Source organism: Melospiza melodia, chromosome 12 (genome assembly GCF_035770615.1).
Source record: "Melospiza melodia melodia isolate bMelMel2 chromosome 12, bMelMel2.pri, whole genome shotgun sequence".
Classification (NCBI taxonomy): domain Eukaryota; kingdom Metazoa; phylum Chordata; class Aves; order Passeriformes; family Passerellidae; genus Melospiza; species Melospiza melodia.
The window spans coordinates 12,783,329-12,801,385 of record NC_086205.1 but is presented as its reverse complement, the minus strand read 5'-3'; the positions used below and the strand labels follow the sequence as shown (position 1 = coordinate 12,801,385).

General features: G+C 42.1%; 1 protein-coding gene across 1 annotated transcript in view; it reads left to right on the top strand.

Moving 5' to 3' along the window:
- COL4A4 (collagen type IV alpha 4 chain) overlaps positions 1–12,464 on the top strand; it is a 66,576-nt gene extending 54,112 nt beyond the window's left edge. The window contains exons 39-47 of the mRNA XM_063166831.1: positions 364–492; positions 2,293–2,400; positions 2,902–3,057; positions 3,685–3,783; positions 5,519–5,650; positions 7,660–7,776; positions 8,490–8,678; positions 10,457–10,743; positions 11,344–12,464. Coding sequence (XP_063022901.1) covers positions 364–492; positions 2,293–2,400; positions 2,902–3,057; positions 3,685–3,783; positions 5,519–5,650; positions 7,660–7,776; positions 8,490–8,678; positions 10,457–10,743; positions 11,344–11,607 — 1,481 coding nt within the window. The 3' untranslated portion in view covers positions 11,608–12,464. The remainder of the gene's footprint in view (positions 1–363; positions 493–2,292; positions 2,401–2,901; positions 3,058–3,684; positions 3,784–5,518; positions 5,651–7,659; positions 7,777–8,489; positions 8,679–10,456; positions 10,744–11,343) is intronic.
- The last annotated feature ends 5,593 nt before the right edge of the window (positions 12,465–18,057 follow it).

The following is an 18,057-nucleotide window of genomic DNA, read 5'->3' as shown; positions in this document are numbered from 1 at the left end:
TCAAAAGGTGCTTTTGAAGCACTGTTAAAAAACAATGCTTATAATCTATCTAAAGATTGCACATATATGCTGATGGAAAATTAAATTTTGAACCATGCAATCAATTTACATTTCAAGTTACCATAATGACACCATATAAAATAACCCCTGAAGAAGAGCATTTAAGCAAAAAGACTAATTTCTTTGAAAGTGATGAATTAGGGCCAGATTCAACAAAACTCTATCCAGCTTCCAAGAGGGAACCAGAAAAACAGCACTAGGCAACTCTTGCAAGGAAGAACATCTGCAACTGGTATTTCTGTTCTGCACATCTGTATTTGTACTCGCTGTAAGCTGTATGTACATAATTGTTTTCTTATAAAGGTCAGAGTGAGACAGGGCCCCCAGGATACTCAGGAGAAATTGGACCAAAAGGAGACAGAGGTGATCCTGGATGGCCTGGTATTTCTATTCCAGGCCCCCCTGGAGAAAGGGGATTCCCAGGATTTCCAGGTAAGAAAAGGTTTTCTCCAAAGTGCTGCTCTGCAGTGTAGAAATCAACCTCATAGTTAATTTCTTTTTCTAAAGGCACTTACTCTGGTTAATATGAACATTACTCAGAAGATTCTTTCCCTAAAACCACTTCTGTTGTAACACGCTGATGTTTCTCATAGAGATACAGAGACTCCTGAGAGTCTCCAGAGAATTTCTGGTTTATGCTATAGGAAAGAATGAAAATAGAAAATTATGGACTTGAATATACTCAGGGAACTGCTAGTAGGGTTGCCACCTGGGAAGAAATTCCTGAAGAAAAGGAGTGCAGAAGATCTGGCAGTCCCAGAACTAAAGTGAATCTATCAACTGTTCTGATGTAATTGCAAGATAGAACTGCTTCACAAGATTATAGTGGTTATTTTAGAGCTTGGTGGTATACAAACTGCAAAGAAATGGGAAAAAGCAAGTGTTTGAGGAAGGGCCACTGAGAAAGTGAAGAGACTGGAGGGAGAGGGGGAATTGCTTTGTCTCCAGAACAGAAGGCCCAGGGGGAGTTTATTGATGTGAGTAAATACCTAAAGGATGGACCTGGAGACAGTTCCTTCATAGCAATATCCAGTGAGAGGACAAGAGGGAATGGGCACAAATTAACATACAAAACATCCTACTTAACTGTAAGGAAAAGTTTTATTTTCCCTGTGAAGGGAATTGAACATGGGAGCAAGTTGCCTGGAGAAGTTATGAAGGGTCTGTCATTGGAGATACTCAAACCACAGCTGGACAGAACCTGAGGCAACCTGCTATAACTGGTCCTGCTTTGAGGGCAGGGCTGGTCTAGGAAGTCTCCAGAGACCCACTCAAGCCTCAGCAACTCTGTGATTAGAAGTGACATCAGCTTTACACTGCCAGACCTTGCCACAGTCACATAACACATGGAAGAAAAATAGCAGGAGGTGAAATCTGGTGAGGTGAATTATTCTAAAATGAAGACACAATCATTTTTCTTAGTTTGGTTACTAGTTTGTGGACTAGGGGAGTCAACAGAACTGTGCTGTTGAGGAAAAAAGAGCAGGTTTAATTCTGAGAAGTATTAACACTGTCTAACATGGGATAAGCGAGGTCTTCGATAATTGTGACCAGCTTTGACAAAAAGGAGAAAACTCACCAGAAAGTAAATGGAAGGATGGGTTGAAAAGCAAGACTGAAGAAACTAGATTTGTTTTTTGGTAGAAAAGAGAAGGCAACAGAATGCAACCCACATGTTAACAAGCTGCAACTGTTCAAAAGTGTTGTGCAGAGAACTCTGCCTGTCACAAGTAAGGGTATAAATGTTTTATTGTGGAAAAATCCACATTAAAGATTGGGGGAAAGAATGCATTTAAGGCTAGTAAATTCATCTTGTTCACTGAGGTTTTTAGGAATCAGTGTAACTCCCTTTTGCAAGGAACAATCTGTGAATACTTTTCCTGCCCCAGGCAGAATCATTTCATAGCCCCCACTCACCTTACATTGTTATAATTTCTCCCATTGCTGGAGTTCAGGAAAATGTGGCTCTCTGTGGCAATGTGCCAACATGGGATGATGTATTCCTCAGGCTACACAGATTTTATGGGAAGAATTAAAAATTCAAAAAGATGATTAATATTTTCACTTTGACAAGATGGCCTCATTAGCCTGGGGACTGGTATGTTTGGTATACAAGTGTGACCATACATTACCTCCATGACTTCTCATGTCAGCATTCTTTTACTTACTAACTTCTGCCTGTAATCTAAAAAGAATAACCTCAGATTTATTTTTTTTAATGTGATCCCTTAGGTAGAAGAGGACCTGTTGGACCCACTGGACCTATGGGAAGATCTCCTGATAGTGCCTCCCCTGGTCCTCCGGGTGATCAAGGATTACCTGGTTTAGATGGCATCAGAGGTACTAAAACTAAAAATATCCATTTTTATAATGTAAAAACCCCCTGCGAATACTAGGAATAACAGGGTTACTGTCTGTGAAACAATGTATAGAAGTGCATAGGCAATAAAGAAACCCATCACTACCTCAGTGAACACTAGGTAGGTAACTGACCAAGGACAAAATGGAGATCTCCACATAAAGCAACACAGTAATAAAGCTTTAAAATATAAATGTAGAGAAACCGTGTTTCAATGAATGTATCAGTAACTTGCTGCTTGCAGAGAAGTTATTTAACTTTGGGAACTATTCCTGTTATTGTCTTCCTTGGACAAAGGCTAACACTAGTATTCCCAGAAATATGCAAGGGCTGTCCTACATCCTAGACAAAATCCCTCCAAAAAAACAAAACCAAAACACTCTAGAGTAAAATAAAAAAAAAAAAAACCCACCAGCAGAACATGGCTATTTTTAAATGTTTGTACTTTGTGCATAAATTAAGAATAAATTTCTTTTCCATAGGTGATCCTGGGAATCCTGGTCCTCCCGGAGAGACGATCTTTGTGCGAGGAGATCCAGGTGACAGTGGTGTTCGAGGGGCACCAGGTAATCCTGGGCCACGAGGACAGCAGGGAGCCAGAGGCCCTCCAGGGAGCCAAGGAAGAGCAGGCCCAAAGGGTATGGTCAGAGACGTTTTTAAGTTGTGTGTGCACTAATTCCCAGCCCCTGTGACTGAGCCTTGTGCCCAGGGGTGCCCACTGGAGATGGAGCCGGGCAGAAGGGGTGGAGGCTGGACATTCCACAGCTCTTCCTGCTTACCTACAGACACGATGGGGTTGGGGTAGAAGGTGAGAGTAGAGACAGATTCACATGCACTGCTTCACAACAGCTTGTTGGAAGACACTTCTGCCACTCTGAGAATAAGGCAGTAAAACATTTGAGTTTGCCAGAAAAGCAAACCGTGATCCCCTCTTCAGCAGTCTTGAGAAACTATGGAAAATGCAGATGAGTTTGAACTAACAGTCTCACATCTGCCCCAAAGCAATAGCTTGGAGCTTTCAACAGATTCTTTAGTTTGAAAACAGAAATCTACACTATGACTTCTTAGATACTCTGCTTCTTTCTCACCCTGCAGAGAAATCCCATCTAAACCAATCACTTCCAATCTCTACAAAAAGAAAAGTCATAAGTTAGATCCAGAACAGAAAAAGAAGAAGAAATATGTATTTTTTTTCTTTGCCACAGCAGAGTTGAGGATTCCCAAGCATCCAGACTGCATTATATTTTTGTCTGTTTTATTTCCAGGTCCTATGGGGGTCCATGGCCCACAGGGTCCACCTGGTGCTTTAGGACAACAAGGAGACCAAGGTTTTCCAGGAAGACCTGGTCCCAGAGGTCCCACAGGTACTTATGAACCTGTTGCTTAGTGTCATTCAACTGTAACTGTGATCCTTCAATTCATATATAATCATACTAATGTTAACTTGCATGCAAATAATTTAAACAATCTCAGAAAAAAAGACCCCTGCAGTTGCCAACTTAAATGATTTCTCATTTGATTAAAAATTTCTGAACTATTTGTGTCTAATGTCACCTCACGTAAGTGATTTCAGTTCTCATTCCATTCTTTACTCTAATTTACATGCCTGAAACTTGCTTCCACCTGCACCTCAATGGCCACAATCTGCTTTCCATTTTTCAAATCCTTCAGGTTTCATAGGTAAGTTCATGACTTTTGTTTATTGTTCTTTTCATGAGAGCTCCCTCCCTTATATATAGAAACATTCAGCTCTTATTAGAGGGCATCCTTGGTGTGGTTTCTAGGAATAGTAGGTACTGCTAGCAGAATATAGCTCTAATTCATATTTCACATAAACAGCACCAACGTCATGAGAATGCTCTGTTGAGAACTCTCGTGCTAGGATGTCAATTAGACTTGTCAAACATTTGTTTCTAGTTCTAATTTGGGTTTTTCTTTTGGTTTTCACACAAAATGCTTTCTAACCAAAATCGTAGCAAAAGCTTGAATCCTAACTCTGGATTACTACAAACACTGAACTTTCCATCTGACTAAATGTTGATCCAAAATGCAAACAGGCAAAAGGTGCCAGTAACTTTCAATATATAAAATGTGACTATTCTTTTTTATTATTATGTATTATAACCACTTCAAATGGCTGTTATGTGCTAGCCTTTTTGGCCTGCCTATTGATGGTTTTGCAAAAACAAAATAGGCAAAATACTGCAAAATTTTCCATGTGCTAAGGTGTTTGCACTGAAGCTGGTTAGGTAGACTTTAGGCTTTAACTCAAATCAGTTTGGGGCACATTAAGAAGTTTTATACCAAATATGTGAAATGTAGAATCATTGAATTGTTTAAGTTGGAAAAAACCTTCAACATATCAAATCCCACCATTAACCCAGCACTGCCAAGGCCATATCTACACATCTTTTCAATTGCCTCCAGGGTTGGTGACACCACCACTTCCCTGGGCAGCCTGTTCCAGGGCTTGACAGCCCTTCCCATGAGGACATATTTCCTAATACCCAATATAAGTCTCCCTTGATGAAACTTAAGGCCATTTCCTCCTATTACTTGGGAGAAGACTCTCTACAAACTTCTTTCAAGTAACTGTGATAGAGCAGTAAGGTCTCTCCTGACCTTCCTCCAGACTAAACACCCCCAGTTCCCTCAGCTGCTCCTCACCAGATTTGTGCTCCAGACCCTTCCCAGCTCCACTGCCTCTCTCTGAACACACTCCAACACCTCAATGTTTTTCTTGTAGTGAGAAGCCCAAACCTGAATACAGATTCAAGAGCAGCCTCACCAGTGCCGAGCACAGGGGAGCAGTCACTGCCCAGCCCTGCTGGCCACAGGGCAGAATGCCACTGACCTTCTGTCCACCTGGGCAAAGATCACAGACCAGCTAACATACACTTGCTAACACTGGCTTGCCACACTGTTAATACTGTGCTAAAAGACTAAGAGCAAAATTAAAACAGCAGGACTCATCTATTCAATATTTTAAAATACTTAAAGCATACTCTTGAAAAACCAAATCAGCTAACATTTACGTTGACTTTTTGCACAGGAACTATTAGCCAGTCTGGCAATTCACTTTCCCATTACACATTCCAGGTGACCCTGGTGAGCCAGGGAAAGTGGATGATTCATGCCCTACCATCCCAGGGCCTCCTGGGGAAGCAGGGCAAAGAGGAGAGGATGGCTCTGCAGGATTACCAGGGCCAATAGGCCACCCTGGACCCCAAGGTAAGCTCATGTTTTGAAAGCTTGGGTGTTCTTCTCAGCCATTTAGACAAGTTGAAAAGGGTCAGAATGTTAGTTACTTCTCTGTGTTTTACCCTCTCTCTTCTCCTTAAACACTTACTGACAGTCTCCAGAAGTACATAATGGGCTGGTGAATGCTGAGGATGATGGATAAATGTAGCTGAACCAGGCTGTTTGAGCCTGCCTGAACTACATTCCCATTTCCTAGGCCAGGCAGGGCAAAAGCATAAGACACTGTTGAGAAAAAAGTTCTTTAAGTATTTTTCCTTTTTCCCCACCAAGTTATAAAGCAATGCCTCAAACCAGCCCTCTGGCTTAGACCTATTTGGAGGATGCTTAAAATGTACTTTTGCTTTAAAATCTAGCAAAAGTGAATCCCAAAGCTCTGCTAACCAAAGTCCTAAGAGGACACTGAAGTCAGAGAAGTGGCTACAATAGAGGTCTTTATCTGTTAGAACATGAAAAAGTTACCACCAAAGGAAACTGACCAAAGAGATCTTAAAAAGGAAGTGATGAAAGACTGAAATGTTCTTCTGACAGATGAAAAGAAAACAAGGGTGATGCTGGTACTGGTGATCCCAAAAGAGAGGCCACCTTCACAGAAACACAGCATAGACTGTATTGCAGAGTCTTCAGTTTAATGGTGGAATCCCTTGTGTGGTTTTAGGTATTTCCTACTTGGGAAACCAAAGTTTGTTGTGTTGGCTGCTCTGGGTCCAGAGAAAAACCCCTGTGATTGTCTCCCAGGAGACTCCCTGCAGCATGAAAGGAAACAATGCAGTTTTCAGTTAATTCTCTAGTTTTAGCTATGTTAGTTGATTTGTCAGCTAAAAGGAGTTTCTGGGGTTACACAGCTGTGTTTCCATTATATACATCATTAAGGGTTTTTTTAAAACCAGGTGATACAGTGATACACATATTTACACTGGTTTTATGAAAGAATTAAGAAATAGTAATGCTTTTTCCTTCATGAAGATGGGAGAATCCAATTTTTTCCTGGCTTGGATGGCAAACTGTAAGTTTTACTGGCAAAAGCAATGGATTTTATTAAAATCCCTCAATGGGCTTAAGCTTTGGAAGAAGAACTCAGCAACCAACCTAGAAAAGCTGTTAATTTTTATTTTTTTTTTATTGGTTCAGACTTTCTTAGTAAAAAGTAACAAGGGGAAGTTTGAATGCTGTGAGACAACCTTGAATTACTCAGCTGCAGGTTAAATAACAAAGTCTGCAAGGAATGAAACATCATTACTGAGAAACAACTGTGGTGGGTGCTAGAGAAACAGCCTCATCTGAAAACTGGTTTTTATCAAAAGGGGAAAACCACTTCTAAGGGCAACAATACCTGATAAGTGTTGCTTTGTTCAATTCAGATTGTTTTGGGTAGCCAGTGAACAGGCCCATCATTATCTGCACACTACATGAGATGCATCATTTACTGTCACACCACACCTTCCCTCCAATGTATAAAGTGCATGGACATGTGAGAAATACAAAAAAGAGAGGCCATCAGGAGCCTAAAAATGTCCAGTTCTGCAGTCCCTCTCTGTTCTCTAAGTACTCCAATACATCCATTACTTCAAAGGGAGTTTACTATGTGTTCTAAGACTTTGCTGAATGGGGTTCTCCAAGCTGACAGCTTGGCTTGCCTCAGGAGAAGTTACAGCTCATTCCATGGTGCAGATCCTCATGGCAGGTCTGCACGAGGCTTGCATGATAATGTTTGTTGGGGAGTGCTTTGATTTCTACTGTAAATCACACAAGATCTCTGGAGAGGATGGAAAACCTTATCAGGAGCTGCTGTTCCTAACTCATACTTCTGAGCTACTGCTGTGGTCACAGGGTGAATAAGTGGTGAAGAGAATTCCCAGCAGAAGCAGTTCTGCACCTCCCTGTCCTGGTGTCCATTTTGCTGACTGGCCCTTTGTGTTTGGACAAGCAGAACCTTAAATGCAGCCCTATGCAGGAAAAGCACATACTTTGTGTTTATCTAGGCATAAAAGGTGAAGAAGGATCATATGGCCTGCCAGGTAAAGATGGGTTACCTGGGGCACCTGGACCACCAGGTGACCAAGGGAGCCGAGGAGAGCAAGGATATGCTGGGCCACAAGGTAAGAATGAGCATGACTTCGGTGTGGGGGGAGAGGGGTGAGATGATGCACGGACTCCGTTTTCTCTCTGCTCCCCCAGTTCCCACACGGATACATCCACCTCTAGCCTGAGATTCCATGACACCTCTTGCCCCTTCTCAGTTCAAGCATTGACAGTGACACTTGTGAATGATTTCATAACAAGACCCGTTTCAAGAAAATTTATTTCAGCATCCATTGCTAAGCAGAAAGGCAATTAAGCACCCATGCTCACACAGAATATATCAATAGGCATGCACCTCTGAGCCAGAGCTAATGGGGCAACTGTCTGGCAGTAATTAAAGTTGTATTTTACCTGTGAATGCTCTCTAATAAATTAAGGGTTTAATACATATGTGAGCAAGGGGCATTGACTGTTACTGCAAAGATTCAAATTCAGTCCAAACCTTCTGTTCATCCTAGCGAGTAAGTCTGGGAAATCATTGCCCACTTCATTTCCTAATCTATACAGCACAAGACAGAGGCACAATAGAAAAGCCAAATGCCAAGCATTCAGTGGCAATCTAGTTAATTTCTCTCCCAGAAAAAGAATTACAGAAGTCTGCTTGTATCTTTATTGCCCATGACAGTCTTGAAGTTGTATTATATTCAGTTGGGAACTTATTGAACATTTACACACAGCAGGTGTGAACTTTGTATTTTATACAAGTAAATTTCTTTTACCTTTCTCCAAGGTCCACCTGGCCAGACTGGTGTCCCAGGACAACCAGGCCCCCAGATTAGATCTGCAAGTGGATTCTTGCTCGTCCTTCACAGTCAGTCAGACAGAGAACCACTCTGCCCACAGGGGATGCCAAAGTTATGGACTGGCTATAGTCTGCTGTACCTGGAGGGACAAGAGAAAGCCCATAATCAAGATCTTGGTATGTATTGTACATAATTGCTCTCCAGCTAAGGAATAATACGGTTTTATCTACACAAGGAAAGACAAGTCACATGGAGCAAGCTATAAAACTGTCAGCTACTTATTTTCTACACTAATTTATAGTGATTATAATGAATTTGGTTATCTTGCCCTATTGTCGCCCATTTAAAATGGCTTTCTGCTGCTCTGCAATTGAATGCAAAAGAGTTTCTAAGTAATTTTGACTTGAAGTTGGAGAGATGAGGGGTTTATTTCGCTTATCCCAGCTCATTTTAGGCTGTCTTTGAAGTCACTGGAGAGATTTTCCTAGGTCAGAAATCTTATTTGGCCACTCTGAAATAACTCCCTGGAGGATCTGCTCCTTTTTTACTGTAAACACAGCTTGGGAAAGAGCTGGTTAAGTTGGGTAAATACAGTTGGGCAGTATAAGTAAGCTTTACAAGTAAATTATGCATCATGTGCCCAGCAGAATCCTTTGCTTTTCAGAGTCAGAAGCTAATATTTTTTGGAAAAGCCAAAGCCAAATTCCTTCCAGAGACAGCTGCTTTTGGTGCCTTGGGTCACTTCTTCCCTGTCTTATACAATTCTGACTAAAATTAGATGTATAAATAAGCTGCCTGACTTGCAGCCTGAGGAACTGATTGGTGGCAATTTGCACAGGAAAAGTTTCCTAAATTCTTGTTGACTTGTTATACAAGAGTCAGAGAAGTCTCTGAGGAGGAAAGATCAAGGACCTAATAAGCTGAACAAAAAAGAAGTGTTTAAAAGAGCAATAAAAAGAACTATTTTTAGAATAGCAGTGATGTTTTAGAATGTTTTCACTATTGTGTGTTTGGCATTTCCCAGGAGAGCCACTTGCTAACAGAATGCCTCGTAACAGCAGTGAAAATAAGATTCAAAGAAATTCCTCTGTGATTTTGCAGGCATTTTTCCTACTCAGGTTGCTCCAGATCCTTCATTAGTACTGGAATATAATATTATCAGTGATAAACAAAACTGGCTTCTGTACAGAAATGTCACATGCCTTTAATGAAAGTGTTTGGGTTCGGAGGCATTACAGAAATAACACTTCACACACCAAGTTCAAGGCAGAACTTTGTGCAGTGATTATTGCTAACTCAATAGGCTACCATGAAACTGTTCTAAATTCAGTTCTGGAAGAAGTTCACCACAGAAGTATGCACTGGTCACTTATTGGTTCCCACTGATGTCTGCCTGATGGGAATTTTACAGGATTGGCCCTGCAAAATCTGTCAATCCTTTTATTTCACTTTGGGAGTCTGTGAAGCCTTTCTGGAAGGCAGTAGGATAGCTGCTGGGATTTCAGCTTAATGGACTGCTAGCAGTGGCTTGTCATACTTCACAAAAATGTTTCTATTTATCAGCATTGTCACTTGGTTTCTCACTGCTCCTAATGAGTTTGTAAATAGCTGATCTTCTTTTAAACCAGCCACCACCTCTTGCCTAATTTATTTTTCAGTGTTGGCACAGCTAGGAAATTTGTTATCATAACTGTTTCTCATGGTGACAAACTACAACATCATGTTTAAATATGAGATTGACACAATTAAATATTACTGGTCAAAGGAAGATACATACTGGTAATAGGTCTCTGTTTTTCATGTAGACGTCTTGGTAAAGGGCTTGGGAGGTTTAACATCTGTGCATTACCTAAATCTTGCTAAAATACATATTTTTGTAGCAATATTGGCCAGAATACAATTTTGAACTGACCTAGGAAGTGAAATAATTGGCATCCCTCACTGTAATTTCCAGGCCTGGCAGGGTCCTGCCTGCCCGTGTTCAGTACCATGCCCTTTGCCTACTGCAACATCAACCAGGTGTGTTACTACGCCAGCCGCAATGACAAGTCCTACTGGCTGGCCAGCGCGGCCCCGCTGCCCACGGCGCCGCTGTCCGAGGAGGAGATCCAGCCCTACATCAGCCGATGCGCCGTGTGCGAGGCCCCTGCACAGGCCGTGGCACTGCACAGCCAGGACCAGTCCATTCCCCCCTGCCCGCCCAGCTGGAGGAGCCTCTGGATAGGATACTCGTTTCTGATGGTAAGAAAGTGGGTGCATCAGTATATAGATATGGTTCTTTCAGCCAGCTTTTGTATTCTAAAGGTTCGAGGATTTTTAACTCTGAAAAGTAAATTATTCAGTGTCTAGCAAACATTAAAGAGGAAAATTCACAAGAAACAGGACAAAGGTCCATTCCAAATTGCAGAGCCTGGCTGTAGCTACATATACTGTACTTAAAGACTTAAGATACACATTTCTTAAAATAACAAAGGTTTTGCCTCCTTGCATAATAATAAACAGTGGGATTTTCATGTACAAAGACACAATTTTCAGAATTAGAGCTCCAGTCTTTTTAATGCCATCCTCAAGTTACGTTTGTATAATGGCATCATTCTGAATCAACCCAGACTACTCCTTCCTTCAGTTTGATAAATACCTGAAAGTTAAGTGAGCTGCCTCTAGACTTTGAGATTAATTTATTACAGACCAAATTAAAATTTCCTCCAGCAAGAGAATCTTACTCCCATATAAGATTACAAAAAACCAGCACAGTTAAAAGCAAGTAGGGAAAAAGACAGATGAACGTCATTTACCTATTTTTCATTCACAGTTACCAAGTTGTCTCTTTGTTCTTTCCAGCACACTGGATCTGGTGACCAGGGTGGTGGACAGTCCCTTATGTCCCCCGGAAGCTGCCTGGAAGACTTCAGATCAGCACCATTCATCGAGTGCCAGGGCCAGCGGGGAACGTGTCAGTTCTTTGCTAATGAATACAGTTTCTGGCTCACCACCGTGATGCCTGAGCTGCAGTTTGCATCAGCCCCCCTGTCAGGGACTCTTAAAGAAGGACAAGAGCAGAGGAAAAAAATCAGTAGATGCCAGGTATGCCTGAAGCATGGCTAAGAAGCAAAGCAAAAGCAGGCAGCTACAGAGAGAGGCTTAGGGGAGGATGAGCAAAGGTTTAAACAGCAGCTCGTGTTTCAATCTGTGTCAAAGTGTGGAGCACTGTTCTTTGTTGGAATGGAAAAATAAGACACAGATGAGGGATGTGCTGAGCCTCATCTGCCCATGTACACACATCCACAGGCAGTAAAATCTCATGTAAAATTATTCAGAAAAGACAAAACTCTGTCCCACTGGAGTCCACTGCTGTAAAGCACAGGGAACAAGGTGAGCTTGGAGGATTTAGTCAATCTGGGAAGACCAAGGACACCATACCTGTTGTGCAAGAGAATGGATTTCCTGTCACAAATGGTATTTACAGCAGGAAGAATATGTGCATTTACATGGCATATTATAAATATTTGTCCGTACCAATAGAAATGTGCAAACATATAGATGTCAAAGCTCTGTAGCTGAATTTCCCAAGCTAAAGAAACTTTGCACTTGCTGTTTCTGAGGGAAGGGAAAAATGTAATTGTTAAAAAATAATCTAATAATAAAAACAATGAAGATCAAAGTCTTTTCCCATTGCAGTACTGAACCAGACTGAAAGAACTGTTAATTGGGCTTTCATAAGCAACAAAAAGCTGCAAATCCATTTAACAGGAGATTATGTAAGAAAATAAAATTAGCTGTGATAACAAATCCTTAAAAACCTGTATTTATATTTACAATTAATTTCTAAGAGCAGTTACATTAAATTATTAAACTCTAATCCAAGTTTCTGAAGAAACAAAGCAATTTCTAGTATTAATTGAAAAGAAACAGTGACATGGGGATAAAATGGGTGAACTTATCTGAGTGATGAATATAAGAAGTGTTAGGACAATAAACTGCATTAATTCTTTGCTTCTTTGTTTGTAAATACACCAGGAAAAAAAGAACCATCACCATTAAGATCCTTATGGAATGACAGCTCTGAAGATCCTTTTTATTTTTTAGGATATGAACATTTTTACAATCAATGCTTTAAAGCACTAATCACCTTTTGAAAAAATGAAAACACATTTGTACCTCCTCCATTCATCTGTAAAACCAGAACTATTCAATGGTTCTATATCGTGGGGAAACATCTGAAAACACAGATTACAAGTGGAGAATCCATCATGTGCAGAAGGGCCACAAATGCCCCTTTTACCACTTAAATAAGCTACATTTTAATAGAATGGAATCAAATGCTTTTTCCAGCACTTTTCAGTTTGTGTTCACTGAGGTGCCCCCAGCAAAAGGATTTTCAAGGAAACTGAATCCTCTTCCAAGGGTCCTAATTCAAAGTAAACTCCCTCTGAAGCCATCACGAGTACAACGGGCTGATCAGCCAATTTAAAAGCTGGATACACAAACTCAAAGAGCAGGAAAGACAGACATTCCAAATTCAGCCAGAGGAAAACAAAACCGCCAGAGGATAAGTCCAGTCGAGTGTAAATCCATCTGACTGTGCAACTTCCTCCTGACACAACCAACCAAATGTGCTCTCTAGTGTGCTGTGCTTACATGGTGGTCAACTGACTCTGCCCTTTCACCTGGGCAAGGACCAGGAGCTCTCCTGGGGCATGTGCCATTCCCACCTGTGCCAGGGAACATTTCCCTCTGGTCCTGTGCCTGCTGGGACAGGGCACACCTCAGGTCACTCCTGGGTGATCCCGACTGCGCCCAGCAGATCTGATACTGGTGCAGGGGCCAATCCCTGGCACTGACCTGTAGGAATTCCATCCCTTCCTGATTCAGGCTGCATCCTACAAAAGCGGGGCAGCGCAGCTCTCCAGTCTGACATAAACCCCACAGCTGTGGCTCTGTGAGGTGCTGAGCAGCTCAGGAGCTTCCTGCAGGAAGAAAGCAGTGAGTGGAGAGGAGCACCAGTGCTTAGGCCACCCCTTCTCCAAGGTGTGCAAGCTGTGCTTCCTGAAAGGCCTCAGGTAAAAACCCCATGGGGCAGGGAGCTGCAGCTGCTGCCCACAGGCACAGGAACAAACACCAGTGGCTCAGGTGATGGCTCCACTTCCTGAGTGGATTCAGCTGATTCCACACTGAGGTTCAGTTTATGAGCCTCACCTGGCAGTGCTCCTCTCACTCACCTGCAGCTTCTTTTCTTGTGACAAACTCTGGAGAGGGGCTGGGGCTTTCCTGGAAAGCAAAGTGGGGCTTTTGCTATAAACTGCACTGAAGTAAGCAACAACCAAAATCCTATATACCTCGTTACTGCAAACTGGGTCATAGGGACAAGGTGAGAACAAAGGAATAAAAAGGGTTTTTAGAATTGCATCTGTGTTCACCTAACTTGAACAAAGGCACCAAAAAATCTTTAAGACATCAGCAAAACGCCTCACCAATAATTTAAATAGGCTATTTCACAGCATTTTACCATTTTGCTCTTTCGTTTGCTTTAAAAATATCACACAAACCCCCCGCCACATTTGTGTATCATTTTTATGTAGAGGTTTTGCAACTGTGCCAGTTCCATTTTACTATGGTCTGTAAGAACATATTTAGGAAATGTATTTTAAGCTACTACTGATAGGTCAGATATTTCATAAGTGTGCAAATTCCTGTTCCATGCTCAGCTAACTCCATAAGGCATTTATCAGAAATATTGTACTAATTCAAAATTAAATTGCAGATAAATTGCTTAATATTACACAGCAAGTAAAACAGATCAAAGTATAAAGCAGCAGATGCTTTAACTCTGCAATCATTTGTCCCATGACTAAAAGCAGAAAAATAATTGGTAAATTATTCATAGGGATCCTATTTATGAAATTAAGTGTGAAAAGGCATAACTGAAACTGTTAAAAGTAAAAACACTCCAAAAAGCAATGGCCTTGTGCTGGTCCTTGAAGTCCAAATTACCCTTACTGTGGCGTTTCAGAGCTTGAATCTTGTGCAGGCCCAGTCAAGAAGTGAATGTTATCCTCAGCAGCAGGCAGGATATTAAGAGCAACACAGAAAGTGATGCTGGCTGCACTTGGAGGTCACTAAAATTGGAGCCATTTGGGGTAAACTGACCTGGAATTAAATTCAGATCCAGTGATTTCTAATGAAATTTGCTTGCCTATCACCCTAGCAAACCATGGCCAGGACATGGGAAGGTCCTGGTTCTAACTCAAGGCAAATCCTCATGGCAGGTGGCAGATTCTTGTCCCTCACATCCCTGTGCATCAGGATTTCTAGAGGATAACAAATGGAATGAAAGCACTGCATGGCCTGAAACCTGATCTGTTCACAAGAAATGTGGCCATTTTTGCTTCATTTGATGTTTTTCATTACAAGGAAGGAGATGCACAAGCCAACACTGAAAACATCTCTTGAATGTCTTTTGGTGTATACAGAGTATGTCAAAAGGGAGAGACTAAAGCAAAACTTCAGAGTCCACAATCCACATGCATAGAACAGGTGTCAGAATGAGAGAACAGCAGACAGCTGCAGACAGAGGTGGTGTTTGGCTGGGGCCTGGGAGCTGACAGAGCCTCCTACAGGAGCAGTGCAGGGGCCATGGCCAGGTCTTGCTGCCCCAGGTCCCTGCTTGTCATGTGCTGAGAGCTGTCAGGGTGGGCAGCTGGCCCTGGCTGGCAGCCACACACCTGCCCAGCTGCTTCAGCCCCCAGCAGGACAGGAAAGAAAACAGGAGGAGAAAGAGCAAGAAAATTCATTGGTTTATAGATGGGGAAATCACTTACCATGCACTGTTGGGGGGTAAATAGACTCAGCTCAGGGAATTCAATTTATTATTTTGGAGGAAAAGTTGACAAACTCTCATATACCTTTCCTCCAAGTTTCCCAGGGCCAACTCAGTCCAGGCTCTGCTCTGCTCCCTTGTTACCACAGCAAGTGCCATCAGACCCTTCAGTGAGGCAGGGGGCAGCCAGAAGCTTCTTGGGACAGGTGTTGTTCCAGGTACAAAGTGGCTTCTCTGTGCTGCACCTTCCTTCTCACTCTCCTCCTGTGCTCTGACATTGTTCCTCTGTAGGCTGCAGCCCTTTTGTGGCACTACCTGCACTGGCACAGGTCAGTCCCAGAATCACATTATCATGTGCAACAGTTTAAGCAAAACTGATCCAGGGATTCTTTCACCTTTTTCTGAGTTTGGCTTGTTCACGAGCACCAGAGGAAAACAAAAGCAGTATCACAACAGTGAAACCCCAGAATTCATACAGTCCATACATTTTTGCCTGTATTTAAGGGAAATTAAGTAAACCTTTTATCCATTAACCCAGGCAGCTCACTTGTTTGGAAAGGATCCCCCTAAAGCTTTAAAGCACACTCTGGAGCAGACTGAATGTGCTGTGCACCACACCTGCTCTGGGCACACAGGGCCAGCCTGCAGGGACTGTGCCAGCCCTCCAGGACAGCATGTGGGGCCACACCAGCAGCCCACAAGCAATGCTCCGACCTGTACCTTCATCCAGATTCAGGGCACAAACCACAGCCATCTGGGAGTTTCTGTTATTCCACATGGCCACCTCACACTGATGTCCCAGACTGACTCCCAGTCCTTACAAACAATCCTTAAGTAACTTGTAACTCCACTCAGTGGCCATCCACAGACAGATGTTGCACAGATGAGGACTTCTGTTCTAAGGCTTGACTTGCATTAGAACTGTCTGAGCAAGACAGAAAACAACCATCCAAGGCCATAGGGAGGAGCTGTAATGGGGAACAATTGTTTGCAAGAAAAAGGATCTCTTCAAAGCCAGCTGTGAGAAGCAGCAGTCAAGCAAGGACAGAGCCCATTAGTCTTCAAAACAATAAAAAAATTCAGTCAGCTCTGGTAAGAACTTTCCAGCAGGTGAAGCAATTGCTGCATCAAACTGGGGATCTATTTCATGACTGGATCTGATTTCAGAAATCAGCATTTTAAACTGACCAAACAACATAAACAGCTGCTGAAATTCTGCCCACCTGAACCATCTGAAAAACTAGCCAGGTGCAGAAAAAATCCCCATCAGCACTCCAACAGATGCTGCTCCATATTCATATTTAACAGCTTTCCCCTTTCCTAGTCACTTCACCCAGATGTTCCAGAAGGTACTGGAAGTTCAATTAGAGGTGACATTTTCTAAGTGCAAAGTAAAAACAACTCCATATTTATAATTCTGGAGCGAATCTGTCCAACAAAGTCAGTTCCTCCATGTGAGGCAGCTCACACACCTCACAGCACAGCTCACCTTGTGCTTGACCACACACTGCCCCACTGCTTCACAGAAGACAGGCTTGAGCTTCGTGGGATTTGAAGTTCCACGTATTTAAACGTTTTCCACAGATTCACTGAATTAGAAATGCAGAACATGTGAGACAATATCCCAAGTCCTAATGGAAGACCCACAGTAAGGTACCACCTTACAGAGTCTCTGCTGTGTCCCTGTGTGTTACTCTTGATTGGTTTCAAGCAAGATTTGGAATGAAGCACTCAAATCCCAAACTGACATCAGGTTCAGCTTGGCAAAACAAGGTTTCGGTACCCAGAAAAACAAGAACTTTTCCAGAATTTAGTCTTCCATGCACATGGCAAACACCACTACAAAGGGGTATTTTCATTGAAGTGGAGAGTAAACTTTCTCATGGGCAGAAATCAATTAAATTCTGATGGGAAGTAAAAAAAATAAAAATGGCTACTCTGAGGCAGTTGTAGCTGTAGTCTGCTTGACTCTGCACATCTGCATTTTAAAACTACAAAACAAATTATTATTTTAGAATGCTGTGATTCTACTGTGCTTAAACGTTTAAGATGCATGTAAGAAAGTGAAATAGATGCAATAAATGGTACCAGATGTTACAGAAGTTTTGGCTACAGACAGGTTGTATCTCTGCATAGATGATGTCACAACAGCCTTCTCAGCTGCAGAACTTCATATGTAAGTACTTTATAATTTTAAGTCAGCAAAGAGGTCATTCCATACTCACTAATATTGGATGGATTTAGGGGCTGTTCTTTCACTTGTTACGTGCATAAGGAAGGAAAACAGGGATTCACAGAACCCAGTAGCTGCACACCAATCTCTCTTAAATGATCCCTGGAAAGAATGGTTTGGTGAAGGACCAGACCTAAACCAACATTCTGCACCAAGGCAAGCACATTTACTGCTGATCTGCCCAACAGCCCTGAAGGAGTACCTGTTTAACCTGCTGCAAAGAAAAGAATGAAATTCTGGAATATTCCTAGCTTATTTGGAAGTTCACCATCTACATGTTTAGAAATCTTTTGCTTGCACTCCTTTTGCTGCAAATTAGGCCAATTTCTGCTGGTAAATAGAAAGAGAGCTGAGCTTACTGCTGTTCTCATGCAGCAGAAGAATGCTGTCATACATATCCTTGATCGGCTCTTTCACTAACCCAATTGCTTTATTCATCCCAGCAGATCATATAAACAAAAATGCCCAAACCATGTTAGAGTTTTATGAAAAACTGTCTGAGTTT